A 26,587-nucleotide genomic window follows, 5' to 3' on the forward strand; every position below is an offset into this window, starting at 1 on the left:
ATGTTTTCTTTCTAGTTGCTTTCTGACTTCCTAATGCTAAAGTCCAAAGGGTCCCACTGGCATAGTGGGCAAGGTGGGAAATGTTACACTGGCAGCCTAGAAACCCTGTGACACACAGTGACCCTGCAGTACTCTGAGACTAAAAGCTTGCCTTTTTTTTTTTCCTCCGTCCTCATCCCCGCAGCAGCATTCAGAACATGGGTTTCTTTTGCTGCTTTACATCACCAGTGTCTATCTTTTGGAAGGGCTTGGTACAGCCACTGTTTGTTACAGCATTTGTGTATATTCAGTGTTGTGAAAATATTGGATTAACTTTAAAATGTCTTTATAGATTATAGCTCTGGAAGGAGAGGTGATGGACTGTAAAACTGCAAGGGGTGTAAAGAAAATATTCCAATTTTTGTACCTTTTTGTCTGGTAGCAACACTAAACCAGAAAAAAAAAATACTGCTGTTTTCCGTAGTAATATCTATTTATAATATATTTTTCTGAAAATGCTTGTGAATTAAGATTTGTTTCCTCTTTCACATTTCTGTAAATTCATCAAATATTTTGAAACTTGTTTCTACTTGACAGTCTATCATACAATATTAATCCACAAGTGCTTTAGATCACTTATAGCTCATGTGTAGCTGTGAAAATCTGAAAATATTTCTAGAGTTTCAGTAAATTAATTGGGTGTTGATAGGCCTGTGGTTGTATTGCAGTGCTGTGTATTTTTTCATTATAAGCAGAAGGATGATTTGGATGCAGAGGGATGGTTTCCATACCTAGGATACTTTGGGTTAGCTGGTACTTGTAACATCAGAATAAGGCACTCTGTGTTAGGGCTTCACAGGGGAAACATTATTTAGGGAGTCCAATTCATAGAATATTGTAGCCTTCACCATGAGACCAAACTGTCTATAGGACAGTTTATATCATGATACAAAACTTTTTTAGTTATGCTCCCTAAGACTTAGTATTTCACAATCTTTTATTGAATGTGGCAATTGTACAGAGTCTATTTTGGGGGTGTTTTAGCTAATGTACTGCATCTTCACAACTACATGTCTTTCTCTTTGAGTCTGTAATACTCTGTGCTGGCTACATATACTTCCATTGGCTAACCCTCCAATAACTGACCTTAGATGAGAACGTGAGTGTGTTACCCCATGTATCTTTTGTAATAGCAGCTTAGTAAATCTGACATTCCAAAACTTCATTTTGACATCAAAAACTGTCAACTTTGTGCAATTTTATTTTTATCTTGGGGTAACCATTGTGAAACATACCCTCCTTAACATCAAAATAAAGTTTTCATGTTTTGCAACAGTATGTGCCAATTAAACATTGGTACTAATTCACAAACCCATTTATCACTTGCTATGTATTTATTGCTAAGTGCATATTTCCTCCATTGACCTTTTCGGATGCTAAAATCATAATTCTACTTATAAAAGATTATTCCTAAAAAGGGGTTGAAATGGAAGGCTCCTTATTTGTTTCCATGTGTGAAAATGTCTGTGTATGTGCAGCCTAGTGTGTGTAATCTCAACTGATCTTACGTTATGCAAGAATAACACTAACAGGTATTTTTGCAATGCATGACTTGTAGTTCTGTTACATGTAGTGCAGCTGTTCGTGGCATGTAGTGCATCTGTGTATTTGAAGTGAAAGAAAAAGGAATGTGTATGTTGGTTTTATGCAAAATAACTTAAGTGAATACTTTAACATTCAGCTAACAACAACCCATTGGAACATAAAACTGGAACTGTTTTGAAAAACGTGCAAATAAGCTCCATTTCCTTTTCTGTTAGAACTGTCGTGAAATGCAGTATTGCCAAATCCCAGGCTCTGTACAGTGCCCAGAGAGGGCTGAAAACAAACAACGCTGCTGTGGTCAAAGTTGGAGCCATCAGCATCAACATCCCTCAGCACCCAGCCACGCTGCACAGCATGATGGTGCGCAGCTCTCACCAGCTCTCCAAGCAGATCTCAGATCTCATCAGGCAGCCCTCAACTGCGTAAGTGCTGCCACTTCTGGGGTCTGCTAGTTGCCTTCTGTTTATGGCCTTGTGCTACTTTTGAAGTTATGTGGGAGGGTCAGGCTAGTCATGTATCATTCTAGAATAACAAAAAGTGTTTCCTGATCTTTGTCTTGGTAACAGGCCCCAGCCTACCAAAGAAGATGTTGCCACTCCTTTGCCCTCAGAAAAAACTCCAACAAGTATTAATCAAACTCCTGTTGAAACAAATGAATTTCCACAACTGCCAGAAGGCTTAGAAAAGAAGCCTATAGTTCTTAAATTCAGTGCCATGATAGATGGTATAGCTATTGGAGCAGCACTCCTGCCTTCTCTGAAGGCGGAATACAAGATGGGAAGAATGAGGAGTCATGGAATGACAGGTAACAGTTCTCTGAAATGTTAAAAACATGGCTTTTATGTTGTCCTTGCTAGAAGCATCCAAGACAACTTCATACTTCTGTTGAGTTACAGCTACAGCTTTCAGCCTATTGCTGTTGGCTTTTTTTTTTTTTTTTATGTGGACTTCAATGGGATGGGCCATATAGGGTTTTTACACTGTTACACAGAAGTGCCAGAGGCAGAAGACAAGAGCAGGTGAAGACACGTATGCATTCATCTATACCTTCCTCCCAGGAAGCTTTCTGCTGCTAAAATCAGCTTATAATCCTTGTTGAATTGAATTCTGCTTTATAAGGCTACTTGAGAATACTCTCATAGGGCCTCAGTACAGATGAGGTGTTTGTATGATTCCCCTCTCTATCTAATTACAGTTGAAATTAATTGTCATTAAAACTAAGAAAAGCCAGAATCACGTGGGTGGATATTTTATAGCTGTAGAGGTCTATGCACTTCAACAACATTTTAAAGGGCTGGTTTTTTTTAATTTCAAAAGTGTTTTTTAAATTGAAGGATAAATAAGATTCTTTTGCCAGTTCATACCTTTTCTTTCCCTCTCTTCCTTTTACAGGTGCCCAAACTAGATTTAATTTTGAGCTTCCAAGTCACAGATTGCGCTTCACTTCAAAAGTCTCTGCCACTGATATGTCGACCATTCCTCCTTCAGCCAGTCTCAACCTTCCTCCAGTCACTATGTCAGGCAAATACATCATGGAAGAACATGATACTTACTCAGACCAAATCTGGAGTATAGATGAACTACCTGCTAAGCAAGGCTATTATCTACAGGGGAACTACTTGCGTTGTGTGGCTGAAGTAGGTGTTGAAGACAGTAGTCAGCTTTGATAGTGTGATTTTGTTCTGTTGCATTTCTTTATGTGCCCCTTCATACTTTAGTTTGTCTAGCCCAGAACTCTCATGATTACAGATTGATCCAAATGTAGCATTTGTAATGGCATGACATTGAAGTAGAACTTTCTCAGTCCTTAGTTTGATGAGCAACTAACATATTAAGCAGTCAAGGAGGCCAGTATATTGAAGAATTTGGAAACATTATTTTCTGCAAATAAATGAGAGAGATATATTTAGAAATTTTAAAAAAGACAATATTACCCATCAGTGAAGCAAGCAAAAGTTTATTATGCTGATTATTCAAATAAAGTGTAATTTTAGACCAAAAGCTGATGCTAGCACATCAGATAATGTTGTAAATGCTGAAAAATTGAAAACAAATTTTATTGGTTTCTAACTGTTTTATTTTTTCATTATTATTATATAGCTCCATAGGTAGAAGTGATATATAGCCCTGCTAAATGACATAAAATTTGGTGTGACATGGAGTATTCTATTCATGAGTTCTATTTGGATACCTATTTCCACAGTTAATTTTTACAGAGGGAAACGTGATGCTGCTTAAAACAAACGTATCTGCATGGGTAAAAGTGAGACTTTTCTGCTGTATTTCCAGACAGAAAGGCAGTCTAGCATGTTTCTAATTGAGACTTACGATTTTTGCATCTTTATGGGAGAAGTTTAATTAGGTGCTGCTCTGTGTTCAACTCGTGAGTGGTTTCCTGGTTAAAACCCTTAAGGTCTCAAATACAAAAAGAAAGGACTGCTCAGCAAAGGCAAAAGCTAAATCTCTGAGTAGTTTTAGAAAATAAAAGCATTTTTATTTAATATTAAAAAATCTCAATGGCAAATTTAAACAAACTTAGGCAAACTCCACTTCCTTAGGAATATTCTTTGAGATGAGTTTGAACACATAAAAAGTTGAATAGTAGAGATACCAGGACTGTTCTTCTATGGTAACTAGAATAATGCACTTTGAGGTTGACAGCTCAATTCTGTTTTGTTCTGATAATGATTTACTATCTGTAATTAAGTATCATTTTGCATACTTCCATGAACCTTAATCAAGTCCTGCATTTTATTGTCTAAGCTAAACTTAAGCAGGAGAAAAGACTTTTTTGTATAATAGTGTGTGTCTTTCAGTTTTCTGGTAGGCATTCACAGGAGAAAAATTGCAAGACAGAACTATATAATGTTCTTTTTTTATGCCAATAATGATATAGTTGGAGTTGAAAAAAATATTCCTAAAAACTAAAAATGCATTGTTTTAAAAATATGGGTATGGTAACTTTTAAAGTTTTGTTTTAAAATTTTGTATTTCTGCAGGTTGGTTCCTTTGAACATAATCTCACAACTGATCTTTTGAATCATTTAGTATTTGTGCAAAAAGTGTTCATGAAGGAAGTAAATGAAGTCATACAGAAGGTTTCAGGTGAGCAGAATGCTTAAAACCAACTTTAAGTAAAAGCCTTAAACCTTGTTTGATGGTAACACTATTCTATAGTTTTTGGGACTGACTGTTTATTGCACAGACCCTATCCTCTTGCATCTAGCACTCCAAGCAGCAGAGCTGGAGTTAAAAATCATAACAGAGGCTCCGGATATTCTTGTGGCTTTACCAGAAATGAGGGTAGGAAGAAACAAATTTGAAACACTCCGATGTTTGTTCCAGGCAAAATATATTAGTATGGGGTAGTCAGAGAATATTGAGGGAAGAGTAAACATTGAACAGCTGTCATTACGCTCATAGACCCAAGTTCTATAGAGGAGCATAAAGTAGTAAAACAGGAAACCTGTATTATTTTATTTTTTTTTACAATTTGTAGTCTCCAGAGTTTGATCTCTCCTCTGTTTTTAGGTGAGGAATTTATTAGCATTGCTTGTTCTTTGCTTCTCCAGACTATATATTTGTATTGCAGGTAGCAGCCTGATGGTTTTTGAAATGTGACTGCTACCTTCTGTATAGTAGTAATTCCACAGGAACATGGGCTGGGTGCTCAGTGCAGACAATGGTGTCAGAAAATAGCTTTTCTCTTTCTGGCTTGCATGGCTTAAAAATGCCAAATAGTGTAATACACTAAAGTTGTTTTTCTAATGATGGTTTCTGTTGCACTGAAATATTTCTTCTATTTTTTCTTATATAAAAAAAAGGTAAGTACTAATTACTTCAGGCAGAGCTACACAGATTAGAAAGCTAACAGAGCAGTTCATAATAATTGCATCTGCAAGTTGAGGACAGTGTTGATTTAAAGACAGCTGCTGTCCACTTTCAAACTTGTGTCAGTTTTTGCACTCATTTATGTAAAGATTCAAATCCAATTTGTAATTTAGTTTCAGTGAAGAAACTTATGGTCCCTTAAGTGAGAGGATAGATGAAGAAATATAATTTACAAGTAATTGATCTTTTTTTTTTTTCAACATAAAGCATTTCAACAAATGCTTTATAAATTGCATGGAGAAATGCCATTTCAAAAATAGTCTCTAGTATGTATGTGGGGAATATGGGAAAGATGAGTTAGTTCTCTTTCTTAGAACCCTTAGGAGGTTACTATTGTCTTTTTACATAATCCTAGTTAAGAATATCTGGGGGGATTAGAGGAGGGAAACACCGTAAGAAGAGGAGGAGGTTATTAAGACTATTGGGAGAAGCCAAACATACAGATACAACATGGAATAATAAAAATATACTGTTGTTTATATTAATAATCTGTTATTTAACTGCCTATCCTTAGCACCAAATAACTGTAATGAGAACAGCTATCATATATGAAGAGAATTAATGACTTGGGCTTTTCCAAGCAGCAAGGCCTTCCTATAAACTAAAATTGAACATAGATCAAAACTCAATGAGAATTTAAACCAGGATTGCTCCTTCAGGTTAGGGCCTATGGGGATATGTAACTTGGGATTAAATATGTCAGGATGAGAAAGTAAACACAAAAATAATAGAATACTCTTTCCTCCTGTAATTGCAAAATACTGATACAATTTCAAGTCCTCTTTTGATGCATTTTGCACAGTGCTTGGTCAAGGGTTTAATTTTATTGTCAGATAACTAGGAGATACATTACTGCAGGAGGCAAGGAATATATTTTTGGAAACTAGGTGTTACTCCTTAGAGGCTCTGAGCCTTCCTGTAAAGAGTCTCCCAGGAGGGAGGAACTCGACTCTGCCTTGACTCCTACTACAGAGCTATTAACTACGTGTAACCAGCTGAATCTGCACCAATGTCTTCCAACTTCAACCTAGATTTGTTATTACAAATCTTCAAATAGTCACTGTTTACAATGAGCCTTAATTCAGTGTCACCTTAAAAAAATCTATTTGTTTTAAAATATTTTCTTTGTTAAAACTCTGAACATGTATATTTAATGTTTACAGGAGGAGAGCAGCCAATACCTCTTTGGAATGAACATGATGGCACAACTGATGGAGAAAAACCAAAAATTCTTCTTTACTCATTGAGCCTAAAGTTTAAGGTAATCTTATGATAACAAAAAAAGTGGTTCTAGGTGCTATTATTTTTGCCTCAAAACTTAACAGACTCAGAGGTACTCTACATGAAGAAAAAGACCTTGACTTTCATTCATGTAATCTTTTAAAATAGCTTAATGGCACTGCATTGTGACAATTATTTCCTCTTTTTTTGTTGTGCGGTGAAAAGGGCTTTTTGTTGGTTGTATTTTTTTCTGGTTTTGTTTTTGTTTTTTTACCTTTCTCTTTGTCTCTGAATCTGACCCTAATAACTTCATATCTTCCTTATTTACTAGGGAATTCAAGTGACAGCTACAACGCCCTCAATGCGCGCTGTGAGGTTTGAAACTGGGTTAATAGAACTTGAACTCTCAAACAGACTGCAAACCAAAGCAATGCCTGGAAATAGCAGCTACCTCAAACTGTTTGGGAAATGCCAGGTGGATTTAAATCTGGCACTAGGACAGATTGTTAAACATCAGGTTAGTGCTCAACATCTTTGTAGTGGTGTTCTTACTGGTGTGTAATTACAGAATAGATAACCAAGCCAAGAGGCTTTCTTTACACTGCTGGTTTTCTTTCTGATCTGGCTGCAGAATGCATGGAAAGTGTAGGGGGGCTGGTGTTGTTTTTGAGGATTTTTTTTTTAATTAGTTTTTGTTGGCTGTGCTTTTCAGCTTTTTTAATATATAAAAGCTTAAGCATTCTGCAGCATGCAGTTTTGGAAACTGCTTCCTGTATGTGCTGTATTATTTTATTCAAAAGTTGTCCAAAATAAATTCTCTCACTTGAGTCAAGAAGGGACTGGAGATGACTTTTTGGAAGAATTAGCAAATCTTCATTATGAAGGCCAGTGTACATGCATAAAAGATAGGAGTCAACAATGGGCTCAATTTTTTTTTTCATGCTATTAATATTTTAGAGCTTTGCAACAGTAATGGCCTTGCTACTGAGTCAAATTCAAAATTTTAATTGATATTGCTATTATTTTTAGGTTACACGAATAAAATCAGACAAAGTCCAAACTTGTCTAGACCTACATTTTGACCTAGTTTGTCTGAATTTGTTTGACAGTTTTATTTCTTGGATTCTTAAACCTGCTGTTACCTGGAGTCACTAATTCTATGATATGAAAATATTTTGTGATGCCTAGAAACAAACACAAGTCTTAGAATGTATAAATGTACAGTTGCAATAGAGAATCTGGATATATAAATATTTATTGTAGTTAATATTTTATTATGGATAAGGAAAACACCATAGTGATCAGAAAGGAATTTTGGCTGGAAGAGAAAAAGGAGACATCTTTACATCTTGTTGAACTTTTACATTTTGTCAAAAGCAGTAATTTTATTATTTTTTCCCCTCCCTGCTGCTGTTCTAAGGTTTATGAAGAAGCTGGGTCAGACTTTCATCAGGTTGCCTATTTCAAGACAAGAATTGGATTAAGAAATGCTCTCCGAGAAGAAATAAGTGGCTCATCAGATAGAGAAGCTGTGCTCATTACTTTGAACAGACCAATTGTTTTTGCTCAGCCTGTGGCTTTTGACAGAGGTATTGAAGAGAAAATTGTTACAAATTTGTTTTCATACTGGGGAAGCTATTCTTTTTAAAGAGGCTTAATTATTCAAGATTCAGTATTTTCATGTTAAATCAAAACGTAAGATAGTTGAGAAATTTAGGAGTTCTACTGCATGCCAACGGGGTAATACCTAATGTCAAAAATTCTATTTGCTGACGTGATTAGTTTTCAGATGGTTTGGAGGCAGCTGCTTTTGTAAGTGTTCACAAGTAATATGGAGAACAGCTTTGCTTTCTGTATTTTAATGTATTTAGGGTCAATGCTAAATGATTGGCTTTGTCCTTTGCAGTATGAGACTCTTCACTTCATCCTGATTGTGTGTGTGTCCATTGTTGTACATCCACTGTTTTAAATTAATGGAGAAACCCTAAAAAATAAAAAAACCCCAACAACAAAAAAAAACCACAAAACCCCCAAAACTTTTAGAGAATGTGCATTTATTTTTGGTATGTGTTGATTTCAATTAAGCATTTCTGATTTCTTCATAAAGCTGTCCTGTTTTGGCTGAACTACAAGGCTGCATATGACAACTGGAATGAACAGAGAATGGCTTTACATAAGGATATCCATATGGCCACAAAAGAAGTAGTAGATATGCTGCCCGGAATCCAACAAACCTCTGCGCAGGCTTTTGGGACCCTTTTTCTTCAGCTGACTGTCAATGACTTAGGAATTTGCCTGCCCATCACAAACACACCTCAGGTGATCCAAGTGTCTGAAGCAGCATGACTTTTGAGTAGTCTGTTGAAATATCCATTTGGATGTGGCACATGACTTTTCTGTCCATAAATGTAGTTTTTCATCTTATCAATGCAAAAGTCATACGATGCTGATAGTTGCACTAGTGGCAGTGCTTGTAATAGAAATTATGTTCTCTTTTATAGAACTAGGCTATGGAGGTTTTGATTGGTGTGCATATTTTAGGGAAACACAATAGATTCTTGTTTACACCACATATGAACTCAGCACTTAGCAAAGTCTGTGGACATGATTCAGATGGAACATACTTTATTGAAAGTTTCCATCACAAATTCTAATTCTCTTTTTCATGTGACTGCGGAGAGAAAAACTCTGAAAACTGTTGTCTTTAACATGATATTCTGACTCTCTTGTTGTTTAATTAAAGCAGGGAATGAGCATATGAATAACTGCTTGAGATCTATAGATATATAGATAAATGTTATTCATAGAATGGTTAGAGTTGGACGGGACCTTAAAGATCATATAGTTCCGACCCCCCCTCCTGCATGGGGACACCTCCCACTAGACCAGGTTGCTCCAAACCCCATCCAACCTGGCCTTAAACACTTCCACGACTTCCCTGGGCAACCTGTGTCAGTGTCTCATCACCCTCACAAGTACTTTTATTTAGGAACTCACAGTGTAACTATTTGAGATGTATAGATACAGGTAAATGTATTTCAAACAGTTAGTTACTTCTGTTTAGGAACTCAGACTGGGTTAAAGATCCTTGAAATGCAGTAATTTACAAAATGTTTATCATTGTAGTGCAGGGTAAGTCTAAGAACTTACACAGAATGATATCTTCTTTAACATGCAGTTGACTAGCTTTTGTATTAAAGTAATGCCTACACAGTGCAGTGTGTTAATGCAGCTTGTTCTGTAAGGAATGTGCACTGCATTACGTTTCTAGAAACCTTTAAGTCTTACATTTCATGATTTATGGTCACATAGCTCCTTTTCACTGGCTGCATTTTGCTGAGTTTTTTGAGAACCAAGGCAGTGTGGTCCAGTACATTCCCCAATTTGACTTTTAGCTCTATGTATTGAGTCTTTATTCAAATAGGAAGGTACCTAAATCAGTGGACCTAGCTTTCTTAAAAATCTCTCGTAATTCTCAGTGAAGAAACAATTCTGTGCAGACCTGTATTTCCTCTGTTCTTCCATTCTTAGACATGACTGCAGTTATGTCTGTCTCTTCATATATAAGGTGAAGGTGAGATATGCACCTCTGAAGTATAAAATTGAAAAAATTACATTACCAGTTGACAGTAATTTAAAAAATAAATGAATCGGTGGATTATCTATTAGGATAGATAATGTTGGATGGCTTTGAGATAAAACCTTGAATTCAGAGACTGTTCCTGTGTTGAACGGGGAGTGTTCTTAATAGGGAATAATTCCAGAACAGGAATGAATCATTTTAATAATGTAGAAGGAAGTAGTTATAATACATAAAAATATAAAGGATTAATGAGGCCAGTAACTAGAAGTCATAATGACATAACATTTTGATCGTGAATCTCTTATCTGGCAGCTATGGACAAAGCAGATGGCATTTTATGCTCTTACGTGTTACAAATGATAGTAAATTATGACAAACACATTCTGGTTATAAAGTCTGAACCTGTATATAGATTAGCATGTTTACAGTACTTAATGCTGGATCAAAAAGTCTAGCTTTATAAAAGAGAATATTTGAGGTTTTTTGCGGGTGAACAAAATTATAGACCTTTGTATATAAAGGGCTGGAACACAGTGAGTCAGTCTGTGTATTTAAGAGTCTACATAATTGCAGATGTCAAAATAAGCACCAAAAATGATGTCAAAATTAAATTTACTTTTCTTCATTGTTCAAGCAATTAATGTGCAACCCTTTTTGGAGAAAAAGTCAGTTCTGGGCTTTTGTTCTGTGGTCATGGGGCCATTTGGTTTGTAGCCCTTGATTGTCTAGTCCTTGATCAAACATAGGTTTTCCTTCCTTTTCCAGATGAGCTTGACTCCCAGTGCCCTAGTATATTTGCAACGTAGTTGTTGTATTTAGAAAATAATGCATGACATTGTGTGGACAGATGTTATGCTTTTGAAACTTGCTGCAGAAAAGGAAAAATAAAAGGAGATGGGAGAGGTGGATCAGTTTTCTATAATAGGGAAAAATAAACAGCAGTTAAGGCATGTACAGTATCACTTTGACATTGCAATGACCAGGAAATTCTCTCTGATTCTATTTTCCAGTCTAACCACACTGCAGATCTTGACACTGGTTCTGCTTTAGTCCTGACTATTGAAAGCACATTAATCACTGCCTGCTCCTCAGAGTCTTTAGTTAGTAAAGGCCATTTTAAAAACTTCTGTATCCGCTTTGCCGATGGCTTTGAGACAAGTTGGGATGACTGGAAGCCAGAAATAAGAGGAGATCTAGTCATGAATGCATGTAAGTGGCTATGTTTTCATACTGGACAATAGTATTTCAGACATAAATCTACTTTTACCCATTCCCATGACCTTTAAAACAGCTGAAGTTTCCCCAAAAAGAAAAAATACTTTGGCCTTTTGAAAGCAAAATAATATGGATCTAAAAGGCTGTATTGCTTTGTTGTTTTCCTTACTAAAAACTTTGTTGCTATCTGTTTAATTGTAAGCATTTAAACTCTGTGTTGGAGATGTTGGAGGACTTGGATGCTTTGCTTTTATATAATTTCATGAGATCCCAGTAAGCTTTTAATAATTTAATAGAGATGATTCTCATTTATATATGTATGTCTTGCATTATGGTGAAGATTCTAGAATTTATATGTTATTTGAAATTGACAGAAACTTGGATGTTACCAAGTAGGTTCTCTTTGCTAAATAAGAAAAGTCATTCAATGGGAATTAAAACTAAACCTCCTATCCAACACCACTCATGCTTTAATTGCAGAGAGCAAGAGACTGAGGTGGAGTTTGGAAGGGCTGGTTTAAAGCAACTTTGACTGTCTGCCTAATCAGTGTATGTGCTTCATATGCTTCATATAGGTGTGGTGCCAGATGGTACGTATGAAGTCTGTTCTAGGACAACAGGACAGGCTGCAGCAGGTAATACATTGTTTTAATGAATCAAGTTCTATATAAATAATACAAAAAAGATGAAATTTAAATTCTTTAACTGTGTTGTAAATTAGTTGGTGGTTTGGTTTTTTTGGTTTTGTTTAGTATCTTTATTTTCCTGGTAAAACTCCCCAATGTTTTTATCTGCTCCATCTTTTGAAGCTATTCCAGGTTCTGAATGACATCAGCAACACTGGTTTTAGATTTTTACCTGCAGGAAAACTCAAAGTTTGTATGTGTTTGCTCCCTGGCTGGGGAACAGTCCTTTATAACAAGCAGCATTATCCTGCTTCCTGTCCTAGAGACTGCTCTAAATCTTCCAGTCCTTCTTAGGATGAGGCTTTGCATCCTGAACTCCCATTCTTCCCTCATCTTTTCCAGATAATGGCTTCTTTTTTTCCCAAACTCTTTTTTCACAGTCTCTCCTACCTAGTTGTTTGGACATTGTCCAGAGGCCTCAAAAATACCTGGAAGTCTCTGTTTTGGTCATCATACCTGCTGCTTGCTTCTTGTCATCTCTGCCCAAATGTTGCATTTGTGGTATTTCCTGTTCCTTGGTTTTGGTTGTTGTCCCCCACTTGCTTTTTGGTGCTGAGGAGACATAAAAATGAAACACATGCTGCAACCATTAAAAAATTTACCTCACATGGAATTGTGAATGGCAAAAAAGAGGATGAGTTTATTTAGAAGGAAAAATACTACCTTGTGCAGTTGTGCTTAAAACAAGTTCTGTATTTTAATGCTGAAAGTTGGCACTCAGTAAAATCCAGAGTATTCAATGGGCACATTATGCATTATTATTCAAGACTTGAAAGTGTCAGCATTTTTACATGCAAATAGACATCCCTTAGGCTTCTAGCTGTTAGAAATCCTGTTCTGGAATAGTACACTTGGCTGCAATTGTAAAAGCTGAAGTTTGAGATGCTCTCTCCTGGTCATCAGCTTGGCTGAAGGCATAGTATTTTCATTAGGTTTGTCTATGTGCATGACTGGTTAAAGAAATATCAACTTCATAGCTGTGAAGTCCTGCCAGCAAGTATTTCAGTTGTGGAATATGCTTTTCTCAGTGGGCAGAAAAGACAGCTCTTTGTAACTAAAAAACTCTTGCCTTGGCTAACGAATACGTAACTCAGCATGGGGGATCTTTTAGAGGAGGAAAAACTGGTTTGACTTTTTTTAACTACAGAAAGTAGTAGTGCTGGAACCTGGACACTGAATGTGTTATGGAAGATGTGCGGGATTGATGTCCACATGGATCCAAACATTGGGAAAAGATTGAATGCTTTAGGCAACACACTTACAACGTTGACAGGAGAAGAAGACATTGATGATATTGCTGACCTCAACTCAGTAAACATAGCTGACCTCTCAGATGAGGATGAAGTTGACACTATGTCTCCCACCATACACGCGGTAAGTGAATAAACCAAAACCAGTGCAACTAATTGGGAAAGGCATGACAAAGTCTTCAGTCAGGTGAAAAGATCTTAGTCTTGAGTGGAGTCCAGCATACTATTCCTTACAGCTAATGTAACTCTTGCTGCAAATCAAGAACGTTTGTGTGTTAGTTTCCTAAATCAAAGGTAATAAATTACAGATAATATTTCTCCTGATGTTATGTAGAAATAGCAATCCAGATTGGGAAATATGGAGACATAATATCTAACTTCAGGTACCTGAATTGGAAAAGCTGTGGCTTGTAGATAGGTTTTCTTAACAGGAGAGTAAGTTACTAATACAAGCAAACGAGAAAAAAATGTTTTGGTACTTCTACCCAATATGTTACTGACCTTGCTTTTTGGTTTCACATAAAAACATTTTAACAGATGTTCTTTCACTTGGATCTTAAACATCTCTTGCCTGCCAACAGTGGAAACATTTTCCCAGAATACTAATGCTCCTGTTTATTGTTTAGAAATCAGGTGGAGGTTCATTATGTGGAGATGCACCCAAGCTAACATTTGGGCAGCGGATTGTAAATCACCTGCTGGGTTTGAGCCCCCCAAACCATCGCTACTCTGTTCCTGTAGAATATCTATTGGGGTCAGCGAAGTGTGATTCTCTTCAGTCTAGCAGATCACATATGAAAGCAGGCAGATCCTGCTCGTGGGGACATGTATGTAGTAGCTACAGTGTGCTTAACTGAATAATGGGGTTTGGATCAACTGGAAAAATCCAATCAGCTGCCTTCTGAGATTAAACTGATTCATTTGCATGCACTAGTCCAAATTTGAAGGTGTGAAATTCACTTTGCCTATTGTTCAATTGCACTCGTGTCCTATTTTTGATGAGGGGTATTAATTGTTCCTTTTAAATAGGAGACTGTTGATCACCGCCGGCAGGGAGCCTCTGGTAGCCAAACTGGAGACCCGCGAGGAAGGAAATTTGTGAAACGTTTAGTTGATATTAGAGAACTCAATGAGCAAGCCAAAGTTATTGATGACTTAAAGTAAGTTGGGCTTTGCTTTAACTCGCACAAACGTGGGGAAAACAAAACTGCAGCTGATTTTTTATTTTCTTTTCTGTTTGTATCACATACTGTCTGGCATTGTGGTGGGCAAGTGGAAATTGTTCTCTTTAAAATAAAAAATGTCCTTTTGAATTCCATAAGGAAAAACTACATGCAAGTACTCGAATTTCTCAAGTTCCTCCCCAAGAACTGTATTCCTTCTAGTTCTGCATTTCAATGGCTGATTATATTGGATTTCCTACTGATTTGAAATTCTTGTTCCATCTTGATTCAATATTGTGGTGATTACTTAAACAAAATACATTACTTTGTAACAGTAATAAGCTTAGTCTTGTTCACTAAAAGAAGAAAAACTACTTCTGCAGATTGTAGGTGATATTTAAAACTTCCATACTGTAGTTGAGAAAATGCAGAAGAAATAATTATTTCAAATTGCATAAATTTCATATGAACAACCTATGTGAATTTTATTAATACTTTTTCACAGGCATGGTTTGTTTGGCCTTTTTTTTTCCCTCCCTTCTCTACAACAGATTTCCTATAAATGGATCTCTCTGGGATGGGAATACACAGCTTGGTAATTACTTGTTAAATAATGGCAAGGAGACACATTTTACTGCTTGTATGTTGACTAAAATCACTCACACCCTCACACCATTCAGAGGGAGATTGTATCTGAACTTTGGAATTGAGGTTAAATGTTTCTTCTCTTAAAAGTCCAAGAATCAAAATTGTTTTGTGCCTGGCTTTTCTCAGCTGATGGATGCTTCAGTAAACTGTGACTCATTCAAAATAGCAGTTGCTTTACAAAGTTCTTAAAATACATGAGTGGTGTTTTCTCTTCAGAAGGCTGGCAGGGGTGTGACAGGGCTTTGGACTGTTAAAGCAGGAGGATTTTTCTCATCCTAGTGAGGATTCTTAGGTTTGTCTGTTATGTTTGTTTTTAATTAAACAGATGATTGGAGGTGTACAGGAAGTCCTTAATCTAGTTGTTACAATGTAGCCATTCTAATTCTCCATTATTACCCACCTTAGCATCATGTTGTTTGTGGGTTTCCTTGCATGCTGGTTTGTTCTATATCCTCTGTCTGCTCTGTTTAATCACTTTGTGACAGAAACATTAAAATCAAAGAGTCCTCTGAAGGGCAAAATACTGCACCTGACAAAAAAGTTGTATCATGGAACAAGAATAAATCTTTTGTAGCTGAAAAACAAATGAGAAAATGGAATAATTCCCAGGGAGAGCAGCATGTCATTGCAACGCAGGTTTTGAAATGTTGAAAATAGTGTCATCTGTTAGTAAGATAACTCAACCATGATTTATCCCCAGAAAATTAGGTGCAAGTGAAGGAACTATCAACCAAGAAATCCAGCGTTATCAGCAGCTGGAGTCGGTGGCTGTGAACGACATCCGCCGAGACGTCCGTAAGAAGCTGCGGAGGTCCAGTATGAGGGTGAGCAACTTTCAGTTCATTATAAAAATTATAGTACTTGAGTTGCATGTTTCTTTTCTGCATATTGATTAAATCAAATATCCTGTTAGCAATGGAAAAGGAAGGTTAAGGATATAAAAAAGTTTAGCAACCCCTTCTCCTTCAGGAGAGAGCAGGGAAAGGCTTTTTTCCCTTGCAGTAATGGTGATAGGAAAATTGAAACTTTAACTGACACTGTAATATAAGTGGTTTTACTTGCATACTCGTAAGAAATAGTCAAAAAATGTATATTTGAAGATGTAATTTGCTACTACTCTTAGCCAATTTTAAAACGATTCATTATTGAACTGAAGAATGTAGATGAAGAAGGAAGTACATTAACTGCCTGGGCAAATGACGTGCTCCATTTGCCGTGTGTGCTTTCTATATGTGTGTTCTATATATAAATGGTATACTTGCAGAGTTAAGTGATATAAAAATAAAAAAGAAGCCCCTAAGGATAGACCCTAGAAGAAACTGGACAAAAAACCACATGCAGTGTTGCTGGTAATCCACAAAGGGGGCTGTTGTTCCAGACCTTGATAACAAACCTGGCAACTGCATGAGCTCCAAGTGTGATGCTTTGTTTAGAAGAAAATATCTTTCAAATAGTAATCTATTAGCAGCTTTTTCTCAGGTGTTCCATTTTAGCTCATGTTCTGTTACTGCAGTGGTAGCTAGGAAGGATGGCAAAGTGGTCACTTAATTAGCTTTGGGCATGCTTTTCTCCTGGCAACAGGACACAGCCAATTCCAGCATGTGAATATGTATGCAGAGGCAAGATGAAGATTCTGGCAAATGCTGATAAATGAGATGCATTTTAACTATTATGGTATAAAACAATCTTTTTACTGCCACACCCATGTGAATAGTCTTCTAGCTTGCATGAGTTTTTCTCTGTGTTCTCAGTGTTGTATTTCAATAGTATTTTTGTTTTAGGCTGCCTCCTTGAAAGACAAATGGGGACTCAGCTACAAACCCAGCTATAGCCGATCTAAGAGTATTTCAGCATCAGGAAGACCACCTCTGAAGAGAATGGACAGAACAAGGTAAGCTTCTGGGAGTCTGAGATCTTTGGCCCTAAGAGTCCTTCAACAGATTTATCTGGTGGAACTGGGTAGGAGGAAGTAATTTTGGAAAACAGGCATGTTCTGAAAAGCAACTTTGCACCTTTGTATTTTTTTTAAACTTCTTTTTTGACCCATCTAGTAGTATGTCAGATAAGAAGTTTCCAGTTCTACAACTTAGGATTTTCTACAGAATTCTGCTTTCAAGACATACTGAATAAACATATAGAAGGAAAAATGGCATAGTGTAATAGTTTCAATTTCTACATTGGATTTGCAATCATCTGCCTTAAAAAAGCACTATTGTAATGAGAAGGGAGATGCTTTTTTGTGTGTGTGAGTTATACTTTTCTTTTAATCTCCTCACCTGTACAACATGTATTGTTTTTGTTTCATTATTTAATAGCTGCTGAGCAAAGTAGTTGTATAATGATGCCTCTTAGTAGTGTGTTTGCACTCATTTTAGAATACATGTACTTGAGACATTTGCTCCTGCAGATCAGCTGAAGTGTTCCAGCTTTGGCATTAAAAATGTGCATTATTATTACTTATTAAATACAAAAGATTTGAAAAATAAAAAGGTGAAGAAGTATTAGAATTTGAAGGTTTTTCTACGAGAACAGGAATTCTTAAGAGAAATCTGCTTCCAATTTTATTACTTCTGTAGAAGTAGAGTTTTATAAATAATCCAGATGTGAAAACATCAGACATCAGGTATTCCAGCATAAAAACAGCTTCCTAAGTACTCCAATGTGAATTTTTGTAGGTGCCCCTGAAAAGGAATCTTTCTTCAGAATTAATGTTCTTGCTAATTAAAGCATTGAGTGTTGAAGGCATGAAGGCTCTAGTTCAAGATTTGTCAGATGAAAATCATTTTCATTTTACCTTTTCACAAGGTTATCTGAAGAGAACCAGAATTTGTATGCAAAGCATAAAAGAGCTTTTCTGGTGCCCTACAAGCAACGCCAAGTTTTGAGAAACATAATGAGTACTTGGGTTGTGAATGCTAATACAAATACTTTAAGTCCATATAATAAATTTCAGTTGCATCAGAGTACAGAATCTGCTAACTTGCTTTATGTGGTAGATCATGAATATCTTACTTTTTTATAATTCTTGCATGTAGGCTCAGTTTTGAAAAACTTAAAGAACTGGAGATTGGGTAGCAATAGACTACCAGCCCAGTGTGTATCATCCTTCTCTTTCCTTCTGCTTTTTCCTTTTCATGTACCCAAAGTGCTTCAATTATATATTCAATTTATACTTTTTCCCGTAACAAAATGGTAAGCACTGACTGTACATTTTCACTGCCCTATATTTGTGCAGGTAACTGTTTGCATTAACATAAAATCCTGTAGTAAAACTCAACAAGCTGTGGTGTTTTGGTTTTCCTTACAGCTCTCGACTAGGAGACAGTGAAGATCTCCCTGATATCCGTGTAGACGCTGCATCACCTGGGCCAAGAGTAACATTCAACATACAAGATTCTGTAAGAATGATTTTATATGCCATATAATTCTATTTCCTGTGCCATTTGGTCACGAGTTAATGAGATAGGAATACCTAGGCAGACCTGAATTGCTTGTATGTTTTTGTGTGTCTTTTTTTCTGTGTGTGCGAAATTATGGATGTATATTTGGTAGATTTGTTTTGATAGAAAACAAACGTGTTTTGCTTTCTTAACAAAGAAATTAATGGAAACATTAGGAAAAATACTTGGAAACAGTAATTTTTTTAGACTGACAAATAGAATTACAGCAATTCTGGAATTTTAAGCAAAATTGTGCACAAAAATGATCTAGTATTTTTTATGTTTGAATATATTTAGAGTTTTGGAAATGGGTGTTAGTTTGTGGTAGCCCTACAAGTATATCCTTCTCTGTGTTTGAAATGGATTGTTGAATCTTTGATTTTGTTTGTTGCTCTGTTTTGTCATTTTTAAAATGTTCCTGTTACATTGTTTTTGCATGGCTGAGGTTATTGTACTTGTTTTAATTTAATAATTTTTTTCATTTCTAATTAAGTTGAATAAAACAGCTTTGGGGTTTGCACAACAATCCAGCTGCCCAGGGGAAGGGTATTTTCAGGTATTTCTGAAAAGAAGCAAGTATTATTTGCCAGAGAACTAATTTATCTCACAGGGAGCTGCTTTTCAATGTTTCATCTCTTATGCGCTCAGCTAAACAGAATGTATATCAAATTTGAAAATATTTAAATATGTAAAGCAAGCAGATGAACGTGATTGGTTGTTATTGAAATTGCCAGAGTGTTTCTACACCCTTACGTAGATTAAGACTTGGTAGTTTATGTAAGATGAATTATTGGAGTTTTGTTTGTATATTTATGAAGATTCTGATCAAGGCTGAAGTGACATAAGTCTAGCCTTGAGAATGTGTTTTAGGAAAGGATTTTAGTGTGTGTGCAGATGTCTTCATCTGTTACTTTGTGTTTCACAGAATCATACAATCATTAAAGTTGTAAGGGACCTCAAAGATCATCAAGTTCCAACCCCCATGCCATGAGCAGGGAACCCTACCACTAGATCAGGTTGCACAAAACCTCGTCCAGCCGTGGACAGTTGATGGCAGTCTCCAAGATGACAGCCATCAACACCACTGTAAAATAATTGGTACGTGGGAGGACATTTTTTATTCTGTTGGAATCTTATACTTAATGCAGAGTAAGATATTTGCAAATAATAGTGGGTAGGAAATGTGCCAAAACCTATTATCCAGAGAACAAGTTGTGCAATTTTAACTGCTTTTAAAAATATGTTTAGGGAAAACAATAAAGACTTTTCTTTAGAAGACTTCACCAAAAACAAAGAAACCAAACAAATGAGCCAAAACAAACCAAATGAAAAAACAAATTCAAAAGACAATAACATACCTTTTCTCCCTTCCAACTCACCTCATGATCCCAGGAAATAAATTCTTACTTCTGAGAGGAAGGTGGCAACTAAACTTGGAATGTGTTTTCACAGTTAAATATGTTCACATTTAAAAGGTATCCTAACTTTTTTGTTGTTGTTTTTATATATGAGCCCAGTTAGCTTAAGTTTTGTTGGCATAGCAAAATGCTATCAAACACTTAAATGTATCAAGTATTGACTATTAAAAGAAAGTAATCTTACTGACACTATACTGCCAGTTCTTAACATCAGCAGAGCCCTAATTTGAATTTGCAGGCAACTATGTAACTCCACAATAACATTGCACGGGTAGTGCCTGTGTTAAAACTAACACTTCCAGGTATTTTTCACATGCCTATTAAAGACATCAATGTTGGAATATTGCTGTATGGTGCCTGTGGCATGTGTTATGTGACAAACAGGAGGCTCCTTTTGGAAATCTGGCCAGAAGTGTGCAGGGTGTGAAGGCAGGTTTGCCCAGCAGGGCAGAGGGGAGCTGTACATTCTGTGTTAGCCGCCTGCATGCACGCCTCACTAACGCTGCTGGGGGTCGCCCTTCTGCAAGGCTCATGATGATTTATGCTGTTGTTCTGTCCTTGCAAAATGTTTCTTTAAATGTAAATGACATGTTTCCCTTCCTCCTGATCATGTGAATTGGTCAGAGCATGAGATGTATTTAACTCACTGATTAAGCTCAATCACTAGGCGATGGCAAGTGCCTCCCCACCAAGCTTTCATTTCTTTCTTTTTCATAATCCATCTTGCAATTCCTACACCTGCTGCCTCTGTATTATGAGGAACTTGGGAGTGAGAGTTTCTCATAGCACTCTTGCTTTTTTATTTCCAGAGCTATCTAATGCATTCTTACTGGAAGCGGTATCTGTGGAAATTTTAATATCTTTTTGTCTTTTTATAATCAGTTCCCAGAAGAGACAGAAATGGACCTTTTGTCTGTAACTATTGATGGTCCCTCCCATTACTCATCTACTAGTGAAGGCTCATGCTCAGTATTTGGTTCACCCAAACCTCCAGCAGTCTTCTCACCCGGCATTCCCTTCCAGCCTGAAGAAGGACGCCGGGATGACAGCTTATCATCAAGCAGTGAGGACTCTGAGAAGGAGGATGACCATGAAAGAGAGAGGCCCTATTTTTATAGGAAACCACCGTAAGTCATGGTCCTAAGGAAGAACACAGAAATTAAGAAAATACATTTGAAATACTGATTTAATGCTACAAAATCTGTTACTGATGAAGGACTGAATTTTGCCTGAAGCATGTATGTGGAAGGCGGGGGAGGTTGTGTTTGGCAGAGGTGGCTGGGAGGGGATGAGGAATTCTGATCTGAAAAGGAGGCAACTTAAAAATGTCAGGACTTGGAACAGAATAAAAGAACTTGTAAAGTGAGGTTCTTGAGGTACAGAGCAGATTTTAGTGGGACCAAATTACAGCTTTCTCAAACACAGCATAACTTTAAGTTTTATCCAGTGATTACACCTCCACAACATGAATGTAATAATATAAATATTTACGAGATAAACATTATTATATTTTTTTTCATTCCTTTTCTTGATTGAGAATTTAAGAAAGGGTTAGTTCTTTGTAGCACCCTACACTAAGAAAGATACTTAGTAATATTTTAATGGCAGATGGATCACTGTATTGCTGCGTATCAGGTAAGGCCTTTTCCAGGAGAGTTAGTAAAAGATTATATACTGAATGTTCACACAGTCTAAGAATGCCTCCTACCATCTGTTCAGTTGAATGTCATGCAAAGGTCTCATGCAAAATTGTGCCTGTCCAGGAGCACCTCTCGCAAGAAAGCAACAGGCTTTGCTGCTGTCCACCAGCTGTTCACTGAGCGCTGGCCAACAACACCTGCCAACAGAAGTGTGACTGGTGCCACCACCGAGAGAAACATTGACTTTGAACTTGATATCAGGGTTGAAATTGATTGTGGAAAATGTGTACTGCACCCTACAGTGCTTCAGCAAGAACATGATGACATTAGTTTACGAAGGTATGACGCCTGTTAGTTGCCTTATGAAGAACAGGGTATGAGTATTTTATTCTGCTTCAGCTGTTAAGTCCATCTGCGATGTTTCCATCACTTGAGTTATGACCCTATGCACAATAAGGAATTACTCTGAAGTGCTTACTGTTTGAAAAGCACAAAATATAGAGGCATTAGTTTCTTACTGTCACTTTATTCATAGTAATTATCACTACTTCATAGCATCACTGTAAGCTGCAATTGTTACAGCTGAGTACAGTATGGGGAGTTGCATTTGTTTAGCAAGTATCAGCATATGCCTCTCTTCTATTTTTATTGGTTTAAATCATGTTTTATCTTTCATAAGCAAAATGGTAGGCTTTCAAAGCTCTTAGATTGTTGTGTTGTTTCTGCCTTTGAGGAAGTAACATTGCAACTTAGTGAATCCACATAATGGTTTGGCTAATGGTAGGACTGCTAGTGTGTTTTCTCACGATCTCTGAGGGCTCCCATTATTTTCTGAGTGTAGAAGCATGCTCATCCAATGATAAAATGTTAAAATCAGATTGGGTAGACAGAATGGGGGAGTAGAGGTCGCAGAAAGTAGAGTATAACAGAGTGAAATGCTTCCTTATTATAGTTGATGCTGGAATGTTGTTTTAGACATCTATAGGTTCTTTAATACTAGAAAATAATGTAAGTATTACCTTACTTTAATACATGCAATGTATTTATTTTAGGAGCTACGATCGGAGTTCCAGAAGTTTGGATCAAGAGTCTCCTTCAAAAAAGAAGAAATTTCAAACTAATTATGTATCTACTACTCATTTACTTGCTGGCAAGAAAGTGCCATCATCTCTACAGACAAAATCCAGTGATGTGGAAACAACAGTGTTTTATATTCCTGGGGTGGATGTGAAGGTAAAAGGAGCGTATAACTCAGCAGGGAAGCACTTGCTCTTTTTCTCTGTTCAATTATGATTTCAAAGCAAATGCATTGTTAGAGTATGTACAAGTTCATATACATATAACACCTTGTTAAAATATTTTTTCAGTTATGTAGATACTGATAAAAAAGGAATAATGATTTCTGTAATACTACATTGAAAACGTAGATGCTTTTACCCTAATTTTCTTAGGGGGGCAAAAAACCCAGAATCTTTTATGTACCATTGAAAACAGAACTGTGTCAAGTGACTTGATAACAGTGTATATAATAGTACATAATTAAAAGACATTGATTCTATTAACATTTTGGTGTGTAACATTAGACATTTGATTTGGATGTCATCTTCTCTGGCAGGTAGTTTGTATCGTATGGAATTTTTAAATACAGGAAGATCTGTTCACTGTTGGTAATTCATGATTTACATTTCATTGTGACACCAAACTGCTGTATAGAAATTGAGCTGCTTGCATGAAGTAAACTGATCTATCTTTCCTTTCCAGTTGCACTACAACTCTAAGACTTTAAAGACTGAATCGCCAAATACTTCTCGGGGATCCTCTTTGCCAAGAACCCTTTCCAAAGAGTCCAAGCTGTATGGTATGAAAGATACTGCCACACCTCCTCCTCCTTTATCTAGCACTATCCACAGCAAGACTAACACCTTACTTCCTCCCCAACCCCCACCCATCCCATCAGGTACTTATAGACAACAACCTTCTAAAACTCTCATGGATTATGTATCTTTCCTTCATGCAATCTGATAGCTTTAGATCTGTCTGCACATTACACAAAGCAAGGTATTTACCAAGTCTCAACTTTGGCTGCAGAAACCTGATCCCAGAAACATGAATGTAGTTCATAAAGCTGCAATTTTACAAATCTCTTGCCAAACCAGCTTTAGTAATATTTCTGCCATAGCTACCATTTTCCAGGGATGAGCTGTCACTGCCTTCTCCCTTTTTCATTTAACAAAATAACACTACTGGAAAGCAAAGTTTAAGTATCTGTATAAAAAACGAATGCTAACTGCTTTATTCTTCATAATTCAAGAAAAAAATATTAGACTGATCTTTGCTTCCATACATTATGTTATTCGAAGCATACTTTCAGCTTTTACGTGCTTTCTGCCACACAAGTAAAGCAGAAATTGTTGCTTACTGGAACTGGGTAATTTCTGGTAGTACTGAAGCAGCTAGTCACATATATTTCTATTAATCAAAATACCAGACTAATGTTCTTAATTGCTGCAGGCCCTTAAATAAATAATTATTTGACCTAACATGAATTCTGAAACTTAAAGTTTTGTCTTCACTGATTCCTGTTTTCGAGCAGGAGTCCATTGTTACATTATGTCAGATCTAGAGGTATGTAGATTGCACCTCCAGCTTCTGAGACACTCACTCTTCTCTTCTTCAGCATTTGAATATCAGTTTAAAGACAAAGCCAAAATTTTGTCAAAGTGTGACAAGCAGGCAAAATTAATAACTTCTATAAATTGGGGGGGGTTGGTTGTTTGGTTTACCATTTGCCAGCAGAGATTCTGGGAGAGAATAGTGAAATGGGGATGTCTTCCTCAATTATCCATGCTGTCGAACCATTAGGTCTTACTCCCTTAGGTTACCAAATGCTGTGTAATCTTGGTTTATACTACTTTTATTCAATTTAGTACTGTATTTTGCTAGCCTCTTTCCAATCTTTGCCTTTAATTTTTTCCATGTCATGTCCAGTTGCTGAGTCTTGTTAGCTTTATGTCTGTAAGCTCTACATTTGACAGGGGACTTAAAGAAACTGCACTTGTATGATGATGTAAATGTCTCCCAAACCTAGGGACCGTAATTACTGTACTTCTGTATGCTGTACTTATATAAATATTTATTAGTTATTAATTGTGTTGAAACATTTATTTACATTACTTTTTAAATATTACTTTTCCATGGGAATGGAAAAACAATGTTGTGTTACTGTCTTTGGTCTCAAGTAAGAGCAAAATGGGGCAATCTATAGGGAGACACTAGACAGAATGCATTGCATAGAATGAAAATTCAGTGTTTGGGTTTTTTAGCAAGTAAAAGCATTTTTAAGCTCTGATTTAGTTTAGCTGTTAAATGTTTATGTTTATTTTGGATAATTTAAAAACAATACCTTCATTTATCTCCTTTCCAATAGCTGTTTTTCATAGAGACAGAAATTGAGATGGTTCTAATGCCTGCTGTGCATATTTATATTTTGGTGAGCATGGATCCAAGTGTTGGGATCTTCCACAGATGTAGAAGACAACAGTCTTTTATTAGTTTACTCTGGCTATCTCCAAGCTTTTAAAAAAGCTGGTTTATAATCTTTAGTTATTACTTGCATAAATACAGTAGGACTTGTCACTTAAGAGTTTTAATTTATTGATGTATTTTCTCAGTTTAAACTGACATTGTTCCCAGGCTCATTTGTTTCCAGTTGAATTTCCAATCAGCTGTTGTTATTTAGCTTTGTGTGTTTGGAGAAGAATTGTGTGTGTCTGATTACAGTGCTGTTTTTTAAAAAGCAAAGTGGTGACTGTCACATAAAAACGCTCGGTCAAGAACATGCACAATGGAATTACTATCGAGCATGACACAAATAGTTGTTTCTGCTTAATCTTTTTTCTAGCAGATGTGATTTATGACTCTTCAGATGATGATACAGAGAGTTAGAGGAAACAGCTTTTAGCAACGAGTATCTTCTAATGTTTGTCAGTTATTGTTGTGTGGTATCACCTTAGACAAATCTGTCTTTTAAATGTTGCAGCCAAAGGGAAAGGAAGTGGTGGAGTGAAAACTGCTAAACTGTATGCATGGGTTGCGCTGCAGTCGTTACCAGAGGAGATGGTGATTAGCCCATGCCTACTTGACTTTTTAGAGAAAGCACTTGAAACCATTCCAATTACACCTATTGAAAGGAATTACACAGGTAAGTTGCATCTTTATATTTTACTACTCTATGTTTTTTTTGTCTTCTGGTGGCATTGAGCTGCTCTTCCCTTTAAATTCCACTTACTAATGAGTTATTTTACTTGTGAAAAGCTGTTAGTTCACAGGATGAAGACATGGGACAATTTGATATACAAGATCCCTTAGAAGAGTCCACAACATCACTAGTGTCATCCTCAACATCAGCATATTCATCCTTCCCTGTAGACGTGGTGGTTTATGTACGAGTTCAGGTAACATTTTAACTCAATGTTCAGTATAGTAACTTCAGCCACAGTCTTTGAGACAATCCAGGCTTCTAAGTTTCCTTTTTTAAAAATAAAAAAAATATTTTCAAATGTTCTTTCAGAGATATTAATGTCTAGTGTGATAATAAAATAGGTCCTATTTCAGCAGAAGTTGTGACGTATCTTAGTCCTGTGGAAACCGAAGAAATGAGCTATTTTGAGAAGTCACACAAGTTCTAAGCACTTCTGTTAATTCCCTTTTCCTTGTCTTTTCTAGACTTGAAAAAAAAATCTTCCATAATTAGTATTTCTATCCATTGTCTATAGCTACCATTACAAAACAAAAATAATAGTTCAATATTTTATCAGTTTATATCAGAAATGTAGGAATGTACAGTTA

General features: G+C 36.4%; 1 protein-coding gene across 1 annotated transcript in view; it reads left to right on the plus strand.

Moving 5' to 3' along the window:
- KIAA1109 (KIAA1109 ortholog) overlaps nt 1-26,587 on the plus strand; it is a 108,175-nt gene that overhangs the window by 65,061 nt on the left and 16,527 nt on the right. The window contains exons 49-69 of the mRNA XM_010008907.1: nt 1,800-2,006; nt 2,151-2,389; nt 2,977-3,221; nt 4,584-4,689; nt 6,639-6,736; nt 7,028-7,213; nt 8,117-8,285; nt 8,804-9,015; nt 11,290-11,488; nt 12,070-12,129; nt 13,328-13,554; nt 14,460-14,590; nt 15,942-16,065; nt 17,023-17,132; nt 18,549-18,639; nt 20,982-21,226; nt 21,863-22,078; nt 22,792-22,972; nt 23,501-23,696; nt 25,779-25,940; nt 26,054-26,193. Of these exons, the coding sequence (XP_010007209.1) occupies nt 1,800-2,006; nt 2,151-2,389; nt 2,977-3,221; nt 4,584-4,689; nt 6,639-6,736; nt 7,028-7,213; nt 8,117-8,285; nt 8,804-9,015; nt 11,290-11,488; nt 12,070-12,129; nt 13,328-13,554; nt 14,460-14,590; nt 15,942-16,065; nt 17,023-17,132; nt 18,549-18,639; nt 20,982-21,226; nt 21,863-22,078; nt 22,792-22,972; nt 23,501-23,696; nt 25,779-25,940; nt 26,054-26,193 (3,544 nt within the window). The remainder of the gene's footprint in view (nt 1-1,799; nt 2,007-2,150; nt 2,390-2,976; nt 3,222-4,583; nt 4,690-6,638; nt 6,737-7,027; nt 7,214-8,116; nt 8,286-8,803; nt 9,016-11,289; nt 11,489-12,069; nt 12,130-13,327; nt 13,555-14,459; nt 14,591-15,941; nt 16,066-17,022; nt 17,133-18,548; nt 18,640-20,981; nt 21,227-21,862; nt 22,079-22,791; nt 22,973-23,500; nt 23,697-25,778; nt 25,941-26,053; nt 26,194-26,587) is intronic.

The sequence above is a fragment of the Chaetura pelagica genome, unplaced genomic scaffold, assembly GCF_000747805.2.
Source record: "Chaetura pelagica isolate M959 unplaced genomic scaffold, ChaPel_1.0 scaffold221, whole genome shotgun sequence".
NCBI lineage: Eukaryota > Metazoa > Chordata > Aves > Apodiformes > Apodidae > Chaetura > Chaetura pelagica.